Raw genomic sequence first — 16321 nt, 5'->3', positions numbered from 1 at the left:
AAATCTGAATAAAATCAGATTTCATTTTTCAGCAAGGAGCTTAGCAAAAATTAAAAAGTTTGGTAATAAAAGTAGTAGGAAGAGTGTGCTTCCCACTATTTGTGGGAATTTATTCTGGTACTTTCTAAATAGAATTTACTACCGCTTGTCAAAATAAATACCAACATCTATCAATAATTTAATACACATATCCTTTAATTAAAAACTTCTACTTCAAATAATGTATCCTATATACTTTAAAGAATTATACTGATTCCAGCACTGATCTGTAACAGCAAACTACTGAAAATAATCTAAACACCATATAATGGAATGCAATATAGCCTTTAAAAATGATATAGACCAGTATGTGCGGTATGTGCTTAAATGAACAAACATTCAAGATTCATTAAAAGGCAAGTTGCACAATGGCAAACAGAGTATAAACTAATTTGCATTTTTAACCCTACACATTTAAAAATTCTATAAGAAACAATTCATTAACTGTGTTTGGATGAAAACAGAAATTGTGGAAAAGATGATACAACTTACTTTTCACTTTATGCCAAAATGCATGTACGCTGTATATACATTACCTTAAAAATTAGTTTAAACTTTTAAAAAATAAAAAGCTTCACACACAGAGAATCATTTCCAATCTGGATGCTAAGGAATAACATTAATGAAAGAATTTAATCTGGTTTCAGACATACAGTAGTAACTCAATATTGGCTGTTTCTCCCTTCATAAAAGCTAAAACTAGACAAAAGTTCTAGCTTGTTTTAATTTATTCAACCAGCATTTCAAGAAATAATTCATGCACCTGTGCATGCACACACACACACACACACACACACACACGAAAAGTGGCCATAGAACACAGGGAAAGTGACCACAGAACATAATGAAAGGGGCTATACTATGACTCCCGCCAAATTCCTCTTTGTCCTTCAGTTAGCATTTTACATAACTGGCTTCTTCCCAGGAATAATTGCAGAGTATTAAGATATAATACATAAAAAATGGAGAAGGAGCAATAAATATGTAGATAATATACCACCATCCACAGAGGGCCATTACTTCTTCAATCAGTTCATCTGGATGACAGGGCAAATGATGGGAATGATGAGTTTATAATGTTTAATAAATAAAAATGAATATTCAATTTTTCTAATGCAAAAATTTATATTTTAATTCATTTCTATTAAACTATATTCTCAATCTAGTGAACTGCCCAGGGACAGTGCCTTTCACATCAGTCCAAGACAAGGTTCTGCTTTTATATTGTAGAGCACAATCCAGATGATAATACTGTACAGGTTCTAACAAGACAACAATTTAAAAAGAAAAAGGCAATTCTGATGAATGTTCCTTGCCTAAATAAAGACAGTGCAATGAAAAAGCAAAGCCAGAGAAGAAATCAGGAACATACCCTAGAACCACTCCTAGCTCCTTGACATGAACACGCATCTGCCCCCTCAGGTACTCAGACAGCATTTTGCTCTTGAAGTACAGCTCCTGTAACCGATCTTCAAGATGCATTACACACTGCAGATAGGAGGGAACCAAGAATGAGGTCAGAAAATGCACAACTCAAAGTAATGGCAAATTCCAAAGCATTATACTTTGACAATTCTACTTAGCCATTCCAACATAATCTAAAATTTGGAGCATATTTTTAAAGCATGCAATTTTAGCTAAAGGAATGTAAACTCACTAGCTTGTATCAAAGATTTAGATTCTACAGAGCTATTTTTTAATGTGGTAAATTACATATAATATAACCATTTTACATATGAGTCACCATTTTAACTATACAACTGAGAGGCATTAAGTACATTCAAAAGGTTATGCAACTTATCACCACCATCCATATCCAGAAGTTTGAAAAATAAGTTTTTATTCCAAATTTGATAACTATAACACTCTTATAAATTAATATACTTCAAATATATTTACATTAGAAGGCTGCATTCTCCTATGGAAAGCAAAAGAAAAAAATTTCCAGCAGCTCATAGAGAATGCTCTATAGGCTTCACTAGAAGAAATGTTTCTAGGCTGGAATATTAAAAACTAAAACATAAACATTTTGTTTCTTGGCAATTAACTTGCACAAGTCACTTAAATAAGTGTCTTTTTATGTGAATTGTTGATATATATATATGAGGAAAAAGCATGAGGTGTAGGTGCTAAAATACTAAATTCTTGCAGAATATTTCTCTGGTATGAAAACTGGCTGCTGTTAAAAGTCCTAATAAAAACACATTTTCTTTTTCTTCAGAAACAAAAACTGAATAGATTTCTTGGCACCCATTCTTTTGTGGTGTATTTTTGGTAGTATTAATATAATGCTCATGTAGACTGAAAATGCCTTATGTGAAAAAGAAAATATCTATAAAACATATGTTAATAATAGGATTCATACACAAAAACTTACCATATTATCTACTGTTAGGCACACAATTCAATGTTATTAAGTATATTCACAATGTTGTACACCATCATCACTATCCATTTCCAGAACATTATCCCAAACGGAAACTCTACACCCAGTATACAATAACCCTTTATGCCCTCCTTCCCCCACTCCTAGTAACCTGTCTATTCTGTTTCTATGAACATCCCTATTCCAGACAACTTATGTAACTGGGAACACACAATATCTGTCCTTTTCTATTTTGCTTATTTCACTTAGCATAACATACCAACCCTGCTGTATCATGTATCAGAATTTTCTTCCTCTTTATAGCTGAAATATTCCATTCTATGTATTACACATCCTTTATTGGTGGACAAAATGTTTCCAATTTTGTCTATTGCAAGTAATACTGCTGTGAAAAACAGGGAACAACTGTTCAGTCCCTGCTTTCATTTATTTTGATTATAAATATAGAAGCATACCTGCTGGACCACATGACACTTAATACAATGTTAAACTTTCTGAGGAACTGCCAAACTGTTTCCACACCAGCCACACCATTTTACATTCCCACCAGCAATGCGTAAGGGTTCTGATTTCTCTGTATTCAATATTTGTTATTTTGGGGGTTTATTTGATCAAAACCATCCTTACGGGTGTGAAACGGTATCTCAATGTGATTTTGGTTTTCACTTTCCTAATAACTGATGGATGTTGAATATCTTCTCATGTGTTGATTGGCTATTTGTGTTTTTTCTTTAGAGAAGTGTCTACTCAGGTCCTTTGCCTATTTTTTGAGTTGTTTATTTGCTGAGCTGTAGGAGTTCTCTATGTATTCTGGATATCAATCTCTTTTCAGATGTATGATTAGTAAATATTTTCTCCTGTCCTGTCAGTTGTCTTTTCCCTCTGTTGATACACAAAAGTTTTTAGCTCGATGAAGTCCCAATTTATCTACTTTTCCTTTACTGTCTGTCCTTTTGATGCCATGTCCAAGGAATCACTGCTAACTCCAGTATCATGAAGATTATCCCCTATATTTTCTTTAGAGAGTTTTATGGTTTAATATTTAAATTCAGTTTTTTGGTTTTTTTTTAAGTTTAGATTTAAGTTAAAGTCCATTTTTGTTAATGGAGTAAAGTAACGGTTCAACTTCATTCTTTTGCATGTGGATATCCAGTTTTCTCTAGGCCGAAATACTGGAGTGGGTAGCCTTTCCTTTCTCTAGGGACATGCACACATCCAGTTTTCTCAGTAGGATTTGCTGCAAAGACTCCTTTCCCCTTTGAATGGTCTTGGCTTCCTTGTCAAAAATCGATTGACCATATATGTTAGGGTTTATTTGGGGGATACTATAATCAATTGGTCTATATGTCTGTCCTTATGATACTACCACACTGTTTTGATTACTGTCCCTTTATATAAAGTTTTAAAATTAGGAGGAGTAAGTCCCCCAGCTTCATTCTTAGTGCTATCATCTTAATAATACTAAGTCTTCCAAACAATGTGAAATGACTTTCACTTATTTACGTCTTTAATTTCTATCAGAGATGTTTTGTAGTTTTCAATGTAGAAGTCTTTTGCCTCCTTGGTGAAATATACTCCTAAGTAATTTATTCTTTTAATGCTACTGTAATTGCTTCCTTCTTTTCTTCTTCAAGACTGTTCATTCCTAGCATATCTGAATGCAACTATCTTTGCATGCTGAATTTATCTTACATCTTTGCTAAATTCATTTATTAACTCTATCAGGGTTTTTTGGTGGAATCTTAGTTTCCTATGTATAAGATCATATCTGCAAACAGAGATAGTTTTATTTCTTTTTTTCCAAGTAGGATATCTTTTGCTTCTTTTCTTGCCTAACTGCTCTGGTTATGACTTTCCAATACTATGTTGAAAAAAAGTGGTGAAGGTGAACAACCACATCCTCTCCCTGTTCTTAAGGGTAAAACTTTTATTAGTCTTTAATCACTGAGTGTAACACCAGCTCTAGGTCTATCATATATAGCTTTTGTCTTGTTGATCTACAAAGGTCTTTAACTATGCTGTATTACAGTTCTCCTAACCAAAAAAGGAAAGAATCTTGAAATCTTCGAAATGGCATCTTCAGAAAAAGGTTACCAGTGTTATAAAAAAGGATCATCCAGGGACTTCCCTGGTGGTTCAGTGGCTAGACTCCACACTCCCAGTACAGGGACCCTGGGTTCAATTCCTGGTCAGGGAACTAAATCCCAAATACTGCAACTAAGACTTGGCACAGCCAAATAAATAAAGAAATACTTAATTTAAAAATTAAAAAAAAAAAAAAAAAAAAACAATCATCCCAAGTCCTAATATGAAAATGAGGCTACACAATGCACTGGCATTCTGCACAGAGCTTAGGGCTTGTTACATGTCATTACTTCACATAATACTAAACCAGGTACTGCAGAAATCATATAGACTATATAGACAAGTACATGTACATATCCCTTTCTGTCTTAGCTTGAGTTGCAACAACAAAGTACCACAGACTCAATGGCTTAAATAACAGATAATTATTTTCTCACAGCTCTGGAAACTGGGAGTCTGAGATCAGGGTGCCTGCATGGCTGAGTTTTAGTGAAACTCTCTTTCTGGCTAGCAGATGGCTCCCTTCTCCCTGTGTCCTCACACAGTAGAGCAAATGGAATCGCTCTCTTCCTCTTCTTATAAGGCCACTAATCGCATAATGAGAGTCCCACTCTCATAACCTAATCTAACCCTAATTATTTCTCAAAGGCCATCACACTGCAGAGTATGGCTTCAACATATTGATTTTAGAGGAATACAAACATTTGAGTCCATAACACCTTCTTTCAGGAAAATAATAATGAAGATAACAGTAGTATTCAGTGTAGGCACATGAATAACAATAGGGTTAAGTTAGCTATCACAGTGTCCACAGTAATTCAAGCCTTACACATACTTACAAAATTTGGAGACAGGTTATGTTTATAAAGCTGAAGAGTGGAATGAAGCAGATTGGAAACAAGACTGGAAACCAACACTTCCTTTCCCAATTTATTATCTGTCATTCGTCTCTGGCTACTGGCCACTTGAACAGTCCATTTATCCATATCTGCTATAATACAGACAGCTTCTGCTATTGGTTCATCCAATACTGGATGCTGGAAAAAAAGGAAAAAGAAAAATAAATCATCTTAAAAAAAGAAAAGTTTTCAAAGATAATGTTAATGGGATGGGCAAGGAAGAGGTACTAGACAAAAACAAAACAAAGAAATATGAAACTTCTGAGAGTTACAGCCAAAGAATCCTTGATGGTGAAGAAAGTAGCTCAATAACAAATACCCTGAGATATCTTAGAGAAATCATAATACATTCATTACCAGAATTTTGTATCCTTTAATCCAGAACTTGAATTTTACCAGTGTTTTGATCATTCATTCAACAGATTTACTAAGTGCCAACTATGTGCCAGGCAACTGAAAGAAAATGCTTTTACTTCAAAAGAGCTAAATATTTTAAAAATAGGAAGGAAATAAATTCGTATGAAAGGTCAATGATAAGGTTCTGTGCTAACTATCCCATCCAGTCAGGCATTAATTTCTTTGAGCACCTCAGAGGCTATCCCTTGATTATCTCTTCCTGGCTATGTGTGCTAGGAATATATATATATATCCAGAGTATAGATACAGCAGTTAAAAAGGAGACAAATCAACATATACGAACATGCTTCTCAGGATACTTGGTTAAATGGGTGGGAGAAAAGTCACTACCCGCAGCTTCCCAGGTAGTATAGTAGTAAAGAATCCACCTGCCAAGCAAGGTAGGAGACACAAGAGATGAGGGTTTAATCCCTAGGTTGGGAAGATCCCCTGGAAGAGGCAAGGGCAACCCACTCCAGTATTCCTGCCTGGAAAATTCTACAGACAGAGGAGCCTGGTGGGCTACAACGGAGTTGCAAAGAATCAGACACAATTGAGCATGTGCATGCACACGCACACACTATATCCCAGTTATGTTCTTAAAAATTCAGATCTTTATCTAAATGAAAATGTACAGAAAAAAGAAAATACTCAAATCAAACTGTTTATTATAAAGTTTTCTGTGAAGAAATACGAAATATTAAGAGTATAGAGAATCTTCACTTTTTGCTTTGTATATCTTTATACTGCTTAAATTTGTATCAGAAGCATTCACCTAAATGATATTTTAATTAAAAAATTTAAGAAATAGAGAGAAAAACATTTTTAGCTCACATATATGGATAAAAGAACCACAGGCATCTGCCTGTGCCCTTGGGTTCCCATGGTTTACCCACAAAGAATTAAGTACATAATACCACCATAAATAAGAGATGCTCAATACATCTTTTTGTATTCAGAAAGGAAAGGCTTTCTTAACCATTGGCCATATGAATTAACATACTGGCAGTAAGACTGAAATATAAACTACAACCTGAAATACTTAAACCCAATGGCCTTTCTCCTTTATAACTTTCACTGTTAACTAAAATTTCATAGCAAGAATGCAACAAGTTTACTCCAGGAAAAACCCAAGTTTGGCACCCACCCCACCGAGGGATATCCTGGTTCAGAATAAAGTTTTTTGCTTGATGCTAAGGAAACAAAGAGAAGGGAGCTCACAGTCCTATGAGGGAGATAAAAAGAAATACATATGCAGCTATGAAAATACTTGTGTAACAAATTAAACAGTCACCAAGTGCTGAGGTACCAGAGGAGGGCAATAGTGGGTTCTGTATGACTGGGAGTTTACACAGTAGAAGGAGCACAAGGATATGTCACTGAAGCATGAATAGCATTCCTAATGAAAAATGGAAGAGGATTATAGATAATTCTATAAAGGGGAATACCATGAAAAGACTCAAAAAGAGAAGTAGATGCATGTAACCAAATTTGTGGAAAATGATACTGAGAAATGGGAAACAAAAGAATGCAAAGGAGGAGGCTGGAAAGCTAACACTGTGAAGACTTCCCATAGAACTCTAAATTCTATATTTATTTTTATAAATGGTAGTTAAATATTTCTTATTCACCTCTTACCAAGGATATAATACTTTTCATCAACTTCAATACCAAAACATAATTTTGGAAATGGTATATACATGTAAAGAGGTAAGGTAAGAAACAAGAAAAGAGTGAATATATATTCAATGTAACTATTTTTGTTCTTATAAAAGAAAAATACGGTGGGAGATAGAATTAAATAATTTAAGTGGAAAACAAGCTGTTAAAGGAAGATACTTCTTGCAAAAGCAGAGGGCATCTTCAGGAGATGAGAATTACAATGGAAGTCCATCTACTAGCCTCACAAGGAAATGCCTAAATAGGTAATGAGGAAACAGCTATGAAATAAACATATCTCTTTTTAAAAAGCTTAAAAACCACTTCAGAAATTCACTTTATAGCTCCTCAATCAAAAGTCACATGGCTAAGATTTTAAAAGCTATTTTTTTTGGTACGATAAAGGAAAATGAGCCCACATCAGTAGTTTCCCAAGAAGTGTTAGTTTCTCAGTCATGTCCAACTCTTTGCAACCCCATGGACTCTACAGGCTCCTCTGTCATGGAATTCTCCAGGCAAGAATACTGGAATGGGTTGCCATGCCCTTCTCCAGGGGATCATCCTGACCCCAGGATCGAACCCAGGTCTCCTGCACTGCAGGCAGATTCTTTACCCTCTGAGCCACCAGGGAAGCCCAGTTTCTCAAGAAAGAAGGGCCTAAAACCCAAGTCTGAGACTACAACTGATCCAAATCAAACTCACTTACAGTTCAGTTCAATCGCTGAGTCGTGTCTGACTCTGCCACCCTACGGACTGTGGCACACCAGGCTCCCCTATCCATCACCAACTCCCGTAGCTTGCACAAACTCATGGTGATGCCATCCAACCAACTCATCCTCTGTCATCTGCTTCTCCTGCTGCTTTCAATCTTTCCCAGCATCATGGTCTTTTACAATGAGTCAGTTCTTCACATCAGGTGGCCAAAGTACTGGAGTTTCAGCTTCAGCATCAGTTCCTCCGTTGAATATTCGGGATTGATTTCCTTTAGGATTTCCTTTAGGATAGACTAGTTTGATCTCCTTGCAGTCCAAGGGACTCTTCTCAAGAGTCTTCTCCAACACCACAATTTAAAAGCATCATTCTTTAGCGCTCAGCTTTCTTTATGGTCCAACTCTCACATCCATACTAGACTACTAGAAAAACCATAGCTTTGACTATACGGACCTTTGCCAGTAAAGTAATGTCTCTGCTTTTGAATATGCTGTCTAGGTTTGTCATCATTTTTCTTAAAAGGAGCAAGTGTCTTTTAATTTCATGACGGCAGTCACCATCTGCAGTGAGTTTGGAGTCCAAAAAAATAAAAATAAAGACTGTCACAGTTTCCATTGTTTCCCCATCTATTTGCCATGAAGTGATGGGACCAGATGCCATGATCTTAGTTTTCTGAATGCTGAGTTTTAATAAAGCCAGCTTCTTCACTCTCCTCTTTCACTTTAATCAAGACGCTCTTTAGTTCCTCTTCACTTTCTGCCATAAGGGTGGTGTCATCTGCATATCTGAGGTTATTGATATTTCTCCCAGCAATCCTGATTCTAGCTTGTGCTTCATCCAGTCTGGCATGGATGTACTCTGCTTAGAGTTAAATAAGCAAGGTGATAATATATAGCCTTGATGTATTCCTTTCTCAACTTGGAACCTGTCAGTTGTTCCATGTCCAGTTCTAACTGCTGCTTTTTGACCTGTATACGGGTTTCACAGGAGGCAGGCCAGGTGGTCTTGTATTCTCACCTCTAAGAATTTTCCTCTGTTTGTTATGATCCACACAGTCAAAGGCTTCAGCATAGTCAATGAAGCAGATGATTTTCTGAATTCTCTTGCTTTTTCTATGATCCAACAGATGGTAGCAATTTGATCTCTGGTTCCTCTGCCTTTTCTAAATCCAGTTTGAACATCTGGAAGTTCTCAGTTCACACAGTGTTGAAGCGTACCTTGGAGAATTTTGAGCATTACTTTGCTAGCGTGTGAGATGAGTGCAATTGTGTGGTAATTTGAACATTCTTTGTCATTGCCTTTCTTTGGGTTGGGCTTCCCTAGTTGCTCAGCTGGTAAAGAATCCGCCTGCAATGTGGGAGACCTGGGTTTGATCCTGGATTGGGAAGAAGAAGGGAAAGGCTACCCACTCCAGTATTCTGGCCTGGAGAATTCCATGGACTATATAGTCAATGGGGTTGCAAAGAGTCAGACAAGACTGACTGAGTAACTTGCACTTTCTCTTCTTTGGAATTGCAATGAAAACTAACCTTTTCCAGTCCCATGGCCACTGCTGAGTTTTCCTAATTTGCTGGCATATTGAGTGCAGCACTTTCACAGCATCATCTTTTAGGATTTCATATATCTCAGCTGAAATTCCATTACCTCCACTAGCTTTGTTCATAGTGATGCTTCCTAAGGACAACCTGACTTCACAGTTCAGGATGCCTGGCTCTAGGTGAGTGATCACACAATCGTGCTTAGCTGAGTGATTAAGATCTTTTTTGTATAGTTCTTGCCACCTCTTATTAATATCATCCGCTTCTGTTAGGTCCATACCATTTCTGTCCTTTAGTGTGCCTGTCTCTGCATGATATATTCCCTTGGTATCAATTTTTTGAAGAAATCTCTAGTCTTGCCCATTTTATTGTTTTCCTCTATTTGCATTGATCACTTACTTAGGAAGGCTTTCTTATCTCTCCTTGCTATTCTTTGGAAATTCTGCATTCAGATGGATGTATCTTTCCTCTTCTCCTTTGCCTTTTGCTTTTCTTCTTTTCTCAGCTATTTGTAAGGTCTCCTCAGAAAACCATTTTACCTTTTTGCATTTCTTCTTCCTGGGGATGGTTTTGATCACTACCTCCTGTACAGTGTTACATAGTTCTTCAAGCACTCTATCTATCAGATCTAATCCCTTGACTCTATGTGTCATTTACAGTGTAAATTCATGTTAGGAGTTGTTAAAGAAACAAGGGGGCAGTACCAGTGATTTATTCTGAAGCTGCTTCTTTTCACTCATGGATTATCATAAGCAATGTCCTAATCTGATAAAATTTCAAGTTAGTCAATTTCAGTCCTTTCCTTAACCATCAACTTCTGGAAAAAACAGCCTATACCCAAGAGGAACATATTCTTACTTGAGAATACATTTCCTATTTTGTGACCTGGAAGTATTTGAGGGTGGATACAAATACGTTCCTCAAAACTAGTCAGTTTTCTTCATTTATCCTTTTTTTTTTTTTTTTTTAAAGAGAGAGAACCCCAATATTTTAAAGGGAACAGGTTTTAGGGACATTACAAACTGCTGTTCAAACTACCATTGTCTTTGGAGAAGAAAATACCAAACATGCAACAAGAACATGAAAATAGTTCTAAATTTAAAAATTGGTCAATATCTTCATTTCTGGGAATCTAGCCTATAGAAATAACCTTAAATTCATAAAATGCAGCAACAGTATCAATGTTATTTATAACAATAAAAGGAAGAAAAGTTGTTTTTTTAAATTTGAGCAATAAGAGACTGAAGAGCACAGAAATAAATCCATGTATATATGCTCAATTAATTTGACTAAGGACCCAAGAATAGTTTCTTCAATAAATGTTGCCTAAGAAACTGAACAGCCATACTGCAAAAGGATGAGACTGGACCACTACCTTACACCACACACAAAGTCAACTCATAGGCTAAATGAGTTCTATACACCATGACCAAATGGGATTTTTCCCCCTAGGAATACAAAGATTGGATTAACATCTAAAAATCAGTCAATGTAATCTATCACATTAAAAGAAAAACCCACATGATCATTTCAATAGATTCACAAAAGTATTTGACAAAACCCCACACTAGGTCATGATTTAAGGGGGCAGGGCACAGAAAACTCAAAACACTAGGAAGAGAACTTTATCCAGCAGATAAAAGAGCATCATATAAGAATCCAACAGCTAACATTATTATGCTTAATAATTAAACGCTTGATGTCTTTTCCCTAAGGAAAAGAACAAGATAGAGACGTCTACCATCAGCACTTCAATGCAACACTATACTAAACACTCTAGGCTATACTATCAGGCCAGGGGAAAAAAGAGGCATTGCAGACTGGAAAGGAAGATGGTAAAATGAAGCTGTATGTAGAAAATCTCAAAGAAGCCACACAAAGAACTATGAAAACTAATAAAAGAGCTCAGCAAAGCGTCAGGATACAACAATATATAAAAAATCAACTGTAATACTATATGCCAGAAATGAAAATTAATTCTATTCACACTTATGCATTTGCAATATTTTGATGTTATAAATAACTTGGTGATGAACACCTAAGAATACACATAGCATCTTCGGTATTTTCAGATTTCTAATTTGACAGATTCCTTTCACTTATTTTCAAGATGACAGGTAACCACATATAAAGTGATGGATTTAGAAAACAATTGTGTTCTGTCTGTGCATCCCTGTGTGTTCAGTCATGTTCAACTCTTTGCAACCACCAGGCTCCTCTGTCCATGGAGTTTTCCAGGCAAGAATACTGGAGTGGGTTGCCATTTCCTTCTCCAATTATACACTGAAGTGTGACCAATAAAAGGCAACTCTGGGTTCTACTGGTTAATAGTTTGTCTGAATAAATTTAATAGCAGTGAAGGTCACTCACCTGCACAGCATGAGACAAATCTGACACCAGACACTGACGGAGCCTCTCATCATTCCCAATTCCTTGAAGAACAAAGTCAGGGACATAAGAAGAGCAATAGCCACCCAGCAAGGATCTCCCAAAGTTGGCGATGTTGGGCTGAACAGCACTCACTTCGATTAACTTCGACCTGGGAGAAAAGTTCCAAAAGAAAGCATATCTATTCAGTAATAAATATATTTTACAAACATACAAAAAAATTTGGACTCTACTAATCCACATTTCCAGTACCATCATTCTCTATAAAATATACTGAAAGTAAAATCATCCTTAAATAAAAACTGGCCTAAAAACAAACAAAAAAAAACACACTGGCTTAAGGGCTCAATGAGAACACAAAACACTCCTTCGTATCCAAAAAGGGTTTGATGGACAACTGTAATGAGATGAGCATGAATCTTTCACAACAGACTTTAGGAAGGCTATCCCTTGTGTATATGTAACACACCCTTAATACAATCAAATTACAGAAACCATCACCTAAGACCAAGTATAAATAGTTCACAAACCCAAAGCTTGGTGTGTAACATTTCTCAGGTATGAATCTCTTCCTTGTATTCTTGACCGAGAGTATATGTTCTATGCTTTCCTCTTATCTGCAAACTGATTTCTAACAGCTATTTCCTACCTTCTCTCAGTGATTACCTCTCCCTAGTTGCCAGGCTCAGCACAGGTTCTCTCTGAGGAGCATAATTCTACCCTAAATGGCTTGAAAACTCCTAGACAGTAGCAATCTCCCATACACAAACATAACTTTTCTCTAATGTCTTCACAAAGCTTTTCCACAGTACCTATGAGTCTTAGCCTTTAATTCTTCTTGTAAGAGCACATCATAATCAAAGAAAATTTGTCTAGAACAATGATCTCTTCTTTTATATTAGCTACAACCAACTTTCAGAGACCAGTTAAACAAAAGAATGGTACATATTTTTAAAAGTTCTATGAAAGGTTAAAACTGCATACTCACCCAGGAAAAGGTATCTCATCTTCTTCTGCCCAATCCTCCTGCTCTCCTCCATAATAACTGTTTCCTTGTCTGGCTACATCTTGACCTGTATCTTCACTTTCACTGTCCCCAAGGGCACTATCTGAACTTTCATTTCTTGGAATGTCCCATTCAGCTCCCACAGCAATTTTTTTCTCTGAACTCTCTTTATCCCCATGGGGGACAAGAATGGAGAGTGTATCTCTTTGGTCTTGTTGAGGAAAACAGGTTTTACATGAATCTTGGTGAACTGTTGCTACACATTTGCAAAATTCATTGTTTGGTTTGCTATTTTTTGTACACAACCTTTTTGAAAACTCTAACATACAGCAGTGTTGTTTACTGTCTGTACTTGTTTTAAGTGGAATATCATCAATAGTCCTGGTTTCAATTGAATCATCATTAAAATATTCATCAAATAAACTCATGCTTTCTAGGTCTGAATGATTCCAGCAAGGGAGTTCACAGGGTTCTCCAGATACTATGTTCGGTATAGCAGACTCTTCAGATTTAGTTGTTTGTTTAGCTTCTTGATGCTGATCAACAGCCCCTCTTTCTTCTTTCGGTGATTTGGTGTGATGCCTGGTAATCTGATCCACTACTGCCTGACTCCGGAGTTCAGTATCTGAGTCAGGTGACATAGAATCCCCAATCAAGAAAGTAACCTTTGTCTGGGTTGCCTCACAAGAAAATGCAGCTGTCACAAGCTTATCTGGAGGTTTTTTTTCCACAACCATTCCTGCAGATCTCAACACTTTACCTGTGTGAGTACCTGAATCTAGCAACTCCTCATTCTGCCACGTTTCCTCTGCTGGGTCTAAGCCTGACTTTGACAATGCACATCTGTCTACTGGAGCAGATCCTGTGCAAACAACTGTTTCTAACTTGGTATCAAGGCAAGTTCTTGACTTATCTCTGTACTGTTTAACATCAGGAGCATTTTCTTCTTGGCAGTCCAGAGAAATCATCTGGCACTCATTTGAAATTCCAAGAAGCTCCTTAGAGCTGTTCTGAATATCTTCTCTCTCTTGTCGTGAAACATTCTCCGTATTTTGCCCGAGGAGTGGACGACTGCAATATTTACAGTTACAATTAGGAGTCCTTGTCTCTTCCGACTCTTTAAAGAGCAAACTGCTTTTGTTTCTATGCATTGTGATCAGCACATACTCAGATTCTTCTATTTCCCCTTTCTCCAAAGTGGTAGTAATTACTGTGCCTGGCATAACAATGGCTTCATCTTCTCCATTTTCTAAAAGATGGGTTTCTTGAAGTTCAGAGCATCTTATGAAATAAGTAAGAAAATAAAGCAGCCTCTGAACCATGTCTTGTCGTTTGCCAACTACCACGGTCCTTGCTAACCGTACAGGAGAGCCAATAGCGCCATATAAGTCTCCTGAAATAGAAAAATCAGTTAATGGACATATCCCCTACTTATACAGCTAAGCAGCCTATTTTCAATTAACAGAAACCTACTCTTATTATATGAGGCGTAGGTCAGGTTTTACTTTTGGCTCCTTCAGAGGTGAGTGATTATTCAGGAGTAGGATGAGATGAATGATCTTAACCAAAGAGAAAGGTGAATGGAGGGGCTTTCTACCTTCCCCCTGAAGCAGCTGCTGTGGTGCTGAAACCACAAGCAAACAGTCAGTTGTGAAAGTCACATTTACCAAGAACATGTTCCATGCCAGTCCCCTCGCAGAGTACAGCATCTGGGTGGACAAGTACTGACTAAAGTACTTATGTGCAAAAGCACATCTGCTGAGGACCAAGGAGAGGAAGACAGTAGAAGTGAAAATGAGCAAAGCTGAAGTAGTCACATCACATACTTAACTTTCCTTGATTGAAATTATATTCCTGAACCTCAACTGTTGCTGTCCTACTCAGGACCTCACATTAACTTCCATGTTTTTAAAAGTCCATTTTCCTTTCCATTCCATTCCCCAGAGAGCTGGATACTCACGACAGACTCAAAAGGGCAACATGTTCAGCTTTATGATTCATTTTCACCTCTGTATCGATACTATACATGAACAGCTATTACATTTAAAAAGGGGGGCTGCTAAGTCACTTCAGTCGTGTCCGACTCTGTGCGACCCCATAGATGGCAGCCCACCAGGCTCCCCCATCCCTGGGATTCTCAAGGCAAGAACACTGGAGTGGGTTGCCATTTCCTTCTCCAGTGCATGAAAGTGAAAAGTGAAAGTGAAGTTGCTCAGTCGTGTTCGACTCTTAGCGACCCCATGGACTGTAGCCCACCAAGCTCCTCCATCCATGGGATTTTCCAGGCAAGAGTACTGGAGTGGGTGCCATTGCCTTCTCCAAAAAAGGGGGGAGTGGAATTTAATTCAACTTTTGAAAAACCTCTATTTTTACTTTACAAGAATCTCATACTTTTTAAAGGAACGAACATAAACAGGTCTCAAATAATATATAGACTGTATTAACATGATACATTTTCTCCTCTAGCTAAGACACTGGCTCTAGCACCACGATGCCACTGTTCAAACTACTCCCAAGGTTTCGACTAACAAGCAAATAAATTTAAACTGCTTTGGCATGGTGAGTCTTTCATAACTGGTTCCACTTTACTTTTCCAAGTTTATCTTCTGATAATTACCTTTTCTCATCTTTATTCATCCAAAGTCCAAGTTAAAGCAGACTACTTCAACTGGACCTCTGAATGTCCTCAGCACTTTAACACCTAGACCCCTTTACTCATGCTATGTACTTTCACGTCCCTCTGTATCTCTGTCAGCCCAAAGCATCTTCCCTGGGACAAAAGTTAGCTTCTGTAACTGAACTCCCACCAAACTTTTAACTTCTTATAGCTCCTATCGTCCATATATATTTTACCTACAGTATAAGACTGTCATTTCTTAAAGACAGTCATCTTTATATCCTCCAATGCTCTTTGTACAGAGCCTTAGATATACTGTGCATTCAATAAACGACTGTGAAACTGAATACAGATTTGAAATGTTCAAATTTAAAAAAAAACTACTGAATTACTTGATTTGGAAAAACATATATTAAATATTCATACAATGAAATACTAGTTAGCATTTAAAAAGAATGAATTAGTAATACATATAATATAGGTGAATCTCAAAATAATTATGTTGAATCAAAGAATTCAGACCGAAGAAAAACACTTAGTGTTTGCTTCCATCTATATAAAATTCTAGAAAATGCAAACTAATCTACAGTGATTGGT

At 36.9% G+C, this 16321-nt stretch overlaps 1 protein-coding gene across 5 annotated transcripts in view; it reads right to left on the bottom strand.

Annotated features, from left to right (window-relative positions):
• The window catches only part of FNIP1 (folliculin interacting protein 1), a 127529-nt gene that overhangs the window by 3247 nt on the left and 107961 nt on the right, over positions 1-16321 (bottom strand). For all 5 annotated transcript variants that reach the window (XM_055548166.1, XM_055548169.1, XM_055548180.1 and 2 more), the window contains 4 exons: positions 13090-14500; positions 12084-12252; positions 5350-5547; positions 1412-1527 (listed from right to left, as the gene is read on the bottom strand). In XM_055548166.1, coding sequence (XP_055404141.1) covers positions 1412-1527; positions 5350-5547; positions 12084-12252; positions 13090-14500 — 1894 coding nt within the window. The remainder of the gene's footprint in view (positions 1-1411; positions 1528-5349; positions 5548-12083; positions 12253-13089; positions 14501-16321) is intronic.

This window comes from Bubalus kerabau, chromosome 1 (assembly GCF_029407905.1).
Source record: "Bubalus kerabau isolate K-KA32 ecotype Philippines breed swamp buffalo chromosome 1, PCC_UOA_SB_1v2, whole genome shotgun sequence".
Lineage (NCBI taxonomy): Eukaryota > Metazoa > Chordata > Mammalia > Artiodactyla > Bovidae > Bubalus > Bubalus kerabau.
Note: the sequence above shows the minus strand (reverse complement) of the source record. Positions and strands in the feature narration are given on the sequence as shown.